The 7,846-nt window shown below is 39.7% G+C and overlaps 1 protein-coding gene across 1 annotated transcript; it reads left to right on the top strand.

Annotated features, from left to right (window-relative positions):
- Positions 1–214: 214 nt before the first annotated feature.
- LOC143339355 (NHL repeat-containing protein 3-like) lies at positions 215–4,934 on the top strand. Its single transcript, XM_076760534.1, has 3 exons — positions 215–742; positions 1,126–1,328; positions 1,480–4,934. The coding sequence occupies exons 1-3, from the start codon at positions 484–486 to the stop codon at positions 2,077–2,079; spliced, it is 1,062 nt and encodes a 353-aa protein (XP_076616649.1). The 5' UTR covers positions 215–483; the 3' UTR covers positions 2,080–4,934.
- The last annotated feature ends 2,912 nt before the right edge of the window (positions 4,935–7,846 follow it).

A 7,846-nucleotide genomic window follows, 5' to 3' on the forward strand; every position in this document is an offset into this window, starting at 1 on the left:
GTCGCAACAGTCAATGTAAAATACGAGCACGTACGCAAACGATTTGCCCGACCAAAGCTACATGTCTTTAGTATTTATTCACACGTTGAGCCTAACCTTTTGCTGGCCCTGTAACCTGACCAGTAGAGTATTAGCCACGAGCTCGGGTTTTCAGTTATGCTTTTATTGCGACCCTTCGAACGGAAATGCTACGTGTTATTCTGTCTCGCTTGTCACGCTGTTTTGTTTTCGTTTAGGAGTAGAGAGGAAGTGAATTGTGAGTGTGATCAGTGGGTCTTAAATGCTTAGAAATTACCTGTTTTTTTATTTAGAGCACCTTAACAGGCATCAAATTTACGGTTCGCCTGTGTAGCTAATAATAGATTACTTTAGACAGTACCGTGTCAAGCGGTGTTAAAAATATTTTGCACATCTAGAGCGAACGTCAGGGAACCAGGGAACTAAACGTAACACGAGTCAGCAGCGAGGGCACCAAGACCACTGATGTTGGTGAAAAAGAGAAGCCATACGTGTTTGATAGCGTCTAGTATGGCCTCATTAGTTCTGCTTATGATGGTGCTGTACGGCACCCTCAGCACCCAGCAGCCCGGCAGCCACGGCCTCAGACATGACTACCAGCTGCTGGGCAGACCCCTGTACAAACTGGACCTGAGCTGGCCCAAGTACTCCGAGCTGTTCACCGGGGAGGTGTTCGGAGTGGCCGTAAACCAGTACGCTGGTGTGGTGTATGTGGCACAGAGAGGTAAAGTGATCTCAGTTCATCCAGTTATGTCTTCAGTGAATTCAATGATGATGTGTGAGTGTGTATCCAGATTCGAAAATGTTAGATACCTCATGTTTCATTTAACTTTCCACGTCACTAAAAGTTCCAAGTCTGCATCCAGTATAGCTGTTTGTGAATCATACATTGATAATGAGTTGTTTGAGCTTTAAAGTTGACTTAACTAATTGAAGCAGAGATGTGCCCACTATAAACCATTAAATGGTTGTCAAACAACTGCCTCTTGGTATGTTTACAACCCATAATTTCCAGAATAATATTGTTTATTTATTTATATATTTATACATTTATATATATATATGTTATTTGAGATATAATGTGCTTCCTGGTGTGTTTGCTCTTAGGTGACAATGTGCCCAAGGTGCTGGTGTTCACGACAGATGGAGATTTTCTCATGTCCTGGAACACAACCACCCTGGAGATGCCTCATGGGATATTTCTAGCAGACGCTGCCTCGTCAAACCCCACAGTGTGGATCACAGATGTGGGGAAGGGCCAGTATGGCCACTGCATCAAACAGTACTCCCCATCTGGGAAGCTCTTGCAGGTGAAAGTTTTACCCAGGATTTGATTTGATTCTAGTCATCCTTGGTTCAGGTTCCACTATCTTGGATTTATCATTTAAGCATTTAATGTGATATGTAAAAACAGACAAGACAAATGCAGCCTAACTTTAGAATATTTCTTGTATTTGTCAGGTGCTTGGTACACCAGGGAAGGCGGGATCTGGGTTTAACCCTCTACAGTTCGACCAGCCAGCTGAGATCTTCATCCATGACTCTGGAGAGATGTACATCGTGGATGGTGATGGTGGAATGAACAACCGCCTCATTAAACTGTCCAAAGAGAAGGAGCTGTTGTGGATGCACGGAGAGAAAGGACAAGGCATGGCTCAGTTCTACATCCCCCACAGCGTGACTGTGGACAACGACCAGAGGGTGTGGGTTGCTGACAGAGGGAATAAGAGGATCCAGGTCTTTAACTCTGTCACCGGGGACTGGCTGGGGACTTGGGGGAGCTGCTTCACCGAGGACGCGCCTTACTCCGTCCGCCTGACCCCAGACAAGAAGTACTTTGTTGTTGTCCAGCTCAACACCAACCAGATTTCGCTGCTGGATGCCCCACCAGTGGGTTTGATTGGCCAGTGCAGAGTGGTCAGTGTGATCCAGCTGGCTGATGAAGTGAAGCCCCACCTGGTAGACCTGGACCTGAAGACAGGGGCCCTGTACGTGGCTGAGATTGGAGCTCAGCAGGCCCAGAAGTTCACCCCCTTCAGTCTGGGTGGGAGTTTCCTGTAGAACCACACTGGGCTTTAAACTGAGGAATTGAATCAGCATAATTCATCAAACATTCATAAGCATTACCAGCTATTTCAAAATGGACGAAACATATCCACACTTGTGTTGTGTAATTTGGAATTATGTCATCCAGAGAAGGCGACTAATAAGAAGAGATTTCAAAGGTAAAGATATCTAATATATTCCCAGGTGACCGTGCCTCATTGAAATGACATTTTCACATTTTCTAGTTTAAAACAGCAAATATGTTTTGGATAAACTGTAAAGTAATGTGATCTGGATATGTTTTTTTTAAATCAACAAAATAATGAAAGTTGATCAATGAGAGCATCTGAAAAGTTCCAAGGTAATACCGAACACAATTTCAAAATGTCCACTAGTGGCAGCGTATATCTTAACGTCTTCTCATAGTGAAGAAAGCATGACGATTGTTTCTCTGGGTCTGTTTAGGCAACACACAGCACTTAGTTAAACATCTAGGAACGCTTGTAGTCTTGCTTTAATAATAAGGATTTTCAAAAAGTCAACAGTGACTTGAAGCATGAGGCAGGAGTTTTTTTCTTTTTGACTAATTGACTAAAACCTCCATCTATCCAGAGTCCTGCATTACAACTCATTCCTCATTCTACAACTGCACAAGTATGCACTGTGCATCTGTATTAGGAGAAAAAAAAAATGAACGTGATAAAAATAAGAAGTCAGAGCAGACTCTGACTCAGCAGGTACTCTGTATTAAAGGACTGGTATCAGAAAAACATGATCAGGACATCCCTACTTTGACCTGAGCCACTGGACGCCTGAATGAGAAACGCATGTGAGAATCACTTCAGCAGAGGCTCTTGCTTTAGGGGCCCGCTGTGCCTGATTGTCCTGTTCACTGTGATGTATAAATGTCATTTTTTGGGACAGGGCTTCCTTTAACTAAGCATGTGCTGGTTCCAAAACTTAACAACATGGGAAAATACAAGTATGAAGTTAGAAACAAGCCACCCCTGCTTTAAACAAAATAATATGCTGCTAAGAAAGCTCCTGCACAGGAGAGTATGGTATAGTGCTGATGCTTATTTGTTAACAATACACTGTTATCAATAATTGCTCTCTTAAAATGAACCAATGGGTGATGAGTTTTTCATGTTTTTTGCTGTTTGTGAAGTTATGTGCCATTTGCATTTTTCTTGCCTTTGCACTGCTCAAAAAGTGTTTCCTTTCTTTGCTGCCGACACTTTAAACTCTTTGTGCTATTCAACCTTTTGCCAGGTTATGGCTGTTTTCAAACATGCATACATGTATAAAAGGCTTGAAAAGAATCGTTTTGCACAGTCTGCTCTGAGTTGTCTATAAATGTCATTGGATGTGATCATAATGCAGTGAATAAATACACTGATTGATTCATTCTTTGTGAAAAATGATGTTTGCCATTGTTGGTATACAGTTTCCTCTCAGTAATCTTGATGTAACTTATGGCTGTTTTGCAGTACGTTTTCTGTATCAGTATAATCACCTGTATTTTGATATTGTCCTTGCTCTGAGAAAATTAATTGCGATTGTTTAGTTACTTTTCCATTGAGTCTGTGTTGCCGCTATCGGTCACTGTGCAGGCTCTGAGGAAGAATGAATGAGCCGAGATGTGCAGAGAGGTTAGGAAGTGGACTTGTGGCCACTTGCTGCTGCTAGTTTAACAGTCAACAAGGAACTCTCACTGGACAGAATTGCACTATTGTTGCACTTCCTGCCTTCTCTTGGTAGTGCAGTGCAAAATTCATTGATCTATATGTGAATCATGAGACTTTTGTTTTCAGGCCCTGCTTTGCTGGTAATTACAGAGTGTATCTAAGTGGTTCCATCCAGGTTTCATCCTTAGGAATGAAGGCAAATTCCCAGCTTGGAGACTACAAATAACAGAGTTTGGATTTTAAAATGAGGGCATCTTCCAGACAGAGATGTTCTGATGAGAAGATGCTCCTACATTATGGAAAGTGTAGAATTCAGTCTTTTTGGAATGTGACCCACACTAGCCTCTGCTGCTTTGCTTATGTCCATTTTGTCCTCCCTTAAGCATTACATGATTCATGTGTTAGGACACAGTTGCTGAGGCTTCTTTTCATTTTGTGATTGTAATTATTTGTCTGAATGTTTTTTTTGTTTTTGCTTCTTTTGTAAAATATCAGTTGTATTTTCTATCAGTATATCCACACATCGGTTTGTCTCCGCTGAACTGTGCTGGAAGCATTTTGTAGTTTAGACGTGATCCAGATGTTTTTTCATGGTGCAATTGATGCTATCGCTACCACTTCCTGATGATTCCAATACTTAGTCTGGAAAATTCTTTGTTTAAATCAGATTTATCTTAACAGAGCAGACTGTTTCCTCATGATGAATGACTTGCCTAATTGTTTCAAAATTATAAATTCTGATTTTGTGGTGTCATATGTATTTTCAAGACAGTTGTCCTGATGTAACTATTTTATGATGATTATTTGATTTAATTTAAATCTGACTATAAATAACTGACTGAAATGGTGATCTTGAGATAGCGGCCCTGAAAAGTAAGCGCTGACATGCCCATGATGCATTTATGTCCTGATGTAGTTTTAGAAACAGTGTTCTGTATTATACTGAAGGTGATATACTGGAAATAAAACAGGCCAGTTTAAACAATTTAGTGGATTAAGTGTAATTGACCTGTTCTAGTTTAATTGGCATTCATTTTTAACATTTTCCATGTCTACAATGAAATGCGGATGGAGGTATTTCTTTGCTTACAGTACTTTGCACAATATTCTTCAGTTTGTAAACTGGTGCAGTGTTGAAAAATGAAACTTAAGCTTTTCCCCAATAAAAACAACACATGTACATGTGGGTTTAAGAAGTTTGTGAGTCAATAATGTGTGTGTTTTATGGACTGTTTATGTGGAATTGGTTCAAAAAGTACAATTTGTTATAGATTTAATGTAATGTGACTTTAATTGCTATTTTATGTGTTTTAAAGTCCATTCTGGCTGGGAGGTGGATGATACTAAACTAATGAAATCATAGCATTGTGTCTCATTTTTACTGTGAGGTTCTACTGTCAGTATCTAGTGTTAGAATGGATAATGATAAAGGCCTGATATGTAACATTAGTTACGCTTCTTATTGTTTGTACAGGCTCAAAGTGTACTTTTACTGCCATCAGCTCCACTTTACCTCAACCTTAGTCTACACATATACAGGTATGTCTTAAAACAGGGTTTCATTCTCTGTTGTACAAAAAGATTCTGTCCACACAAATACTGCTTTCCTATAATCAGAAGCCTGCGAAAAGTCTGCAGTGACCTCCTATAGTGCACTGTGATGCCTTTGTTGCTTAATATAGTTCAAGAGTAACTGTACATATGTGTAAAAAAGTACAAAATCCTCCCTGTCTTCGCTCAGCCATGAGCCAGATTGTGACAAAATGGGTGCTTGTCTTGGAAACAATCTCCTTTGGAAACAATAAGTGCAGCCTGAGTGTGACAAATGAAGAATTTTTGATTGGTATGTCGGTATGTCTGGTTTATGACCCTTATGGTTTGTGAATGCTTTACTGAGCTCAGGCGCTTGTTAGAATTATAGATGAAAGTGCCTTTGATATTTAGCATTGTGGGTAAGATTCTGGTTGCTTTTGTGGAGTTTTGCTGGATGTTTGAGTGGAGCAGCATTTGTCCCCAATTTAGTTTGTTGGTAATTTAAGGTAAGTACTGCTGCATGTAATTGGTGGCTATGGCAATGTCTCAGTTGGTAAGAGCCATGCATCCCCTTTGGAGGCTGAAGTGGTTGATCCCAAATGGAGACCAAGACATGAACAATATTAGGTCCATATCATACCACTAGATGGAGCTCAGTGCACACAGTTTATACTTCCTGTCCAGATCAAATTCAATGAGGAGATGAACCATGATACATCACAGTATTATTGATTAATTTTCCTCATTGGATGTTGATTGTAGCTACATTAAAGGTGAATTTAATAGCAATTAAACTATATCAGATAGTTTAAGCCTTGTCAACTAACTGTTACCAAAGATTCAATTCAATTCAATTCAATTCAATTTTATTTGTAAAGCGCCAAATCACAACAGAAGTTGTCTCAGGACACTTTCCATATAGAGCTGGTAAAGGCTGAACTCTTTTTCAATATGTAGAGTGCATAAGCACACACACGTGTAGATGAACATGCACTGGCTTTCAGGTAATTTATTCTAACAGCACAAATATCAAATATTCTTGATAACACATTTTTTTATTAGCAACACTACAAATGTAAGTATTTGCAATACTTACATTTTAATTAACACTTTAAATTAAATATTTTTTTATGGCTTGTGTGTCATCAAACTTTAAATAAATGGTAAACTTTGGACACTACACAACTAAAATGAGCCATTTATTTGTTTAGTACCTAATGAAATAACCGGTTTATACATTTGTTTTCACTTCAACACAGCAGCTGTGGTATATGTGGAATTCTCACAGCAAGAAGGAGGAATTTGTCTACAAATTCATTTTTTTCAGTCAGATTTAAGACAGACACACTAACTGTAACATATATCAATGCACCCCTTTCAGGGTGGTGTACTTGATTCTTGATTCTTTTGATATAAGGGATGTTTTTATGGGATGTCCTGGTAGCTCACTCAGAGTGTGTGCTTCATATACACAGGCTGAGTCCTCAGCAGTGGCCTGGGTTCAGTTCCAGCCTGGGCTCCCCTTTTGGGTGACCTCCTCCTCAATATAGCTGTTCTATTCAATAAAGACTAAGATGGCCAAAAAAATAGATAAATAAATAAAAAAATAATCAGAAAAAAGCCCACTTTTATGGATCATGCGTAAAGTTTGAATCTTTGAAGTATCATGAAACAAAATAACTCCATTAAAACGTAAATCACGCAGTCATTTCTGTGTTGTGTCTTTATTTTTATTCTCATGAACATGCTGTGTACATTTTGAGGTTAACTTGAGAACATCAGTCCAGCCTACATTCATACAGTGCAGAGTTTCCAGCTGCCCTGCACGGCTCTGCCCTCACTGCAGTCTGAGAGGAACTCTGTAGGCGTCCATGCAAACAACAGACAAATGTGAATTGAGTCATGGCTCATTGAATAAAAGATAGAACTGGAGAGAGACAGGGGAAGAACAGAGAGAAAGAGAGAGAGAGAGAGAGAGAGGAGGGCTTGGGGAAGAAAGAGGGTCTATATAGCAAGAAGCTGCCAGAGAGGCAGAAGGCTGTGAGTGAGAGGGAACAGGGTCAGATGAAGAGGGAGATGAAGGGGGCAGATGAATATAGTACAACACAAAGCTTAATAACACAGTGGCGTCATTGTCACAGAGCTATAGTGGCCTCTCAGCACAGGAACACCAATGAAATGAGAGAAAAGCAGTGAAGAGAGCTTGGAGAGATGTGGCAGCTCAGCAGAAAGAGCTGTGGATGATACTGACCATAATGAACCCTGGAAATCTCATGTACACCCTCTGTTAATAGGGCATGCTTATTCATAACATGATCAGAAAATGCCTCTATAAGTTATGCTAAGGAAGAGTCAGAAAGAGAACGTTCATTATTGCTGACTTTCTCTGTGTTGATTTTTGGCCTTGCTTAGCACTGTTTAATCTTCTCCTCTTCATCACAAACTCTGACATACCACTTTGTCAATTTAGGAAAGTATAAAACTGTCAGGAAACCAAAACACATGAAAAATGACCCAAAAAAAAAAAAAAAAAAAAAGACAGATCTTTGTGGATAATCACT

This window comes from Chaetodon auriga, chromosome 20 (assembly GCF_051107435.1).
Source record: "Chaetodon auriga isolate fChaAug3 chromosome 20, fChaAug3.hap1, whole genome shotgun sequence".
In the NCBI taxonomy this organism is placed as follows: domain Eukaryota; kingdom Metazoa; phylum Chordata; class Actinopteri; order Chaetodontiformes; family Chaetodontidae; genus Chaetodon; species Chaetodon auriga.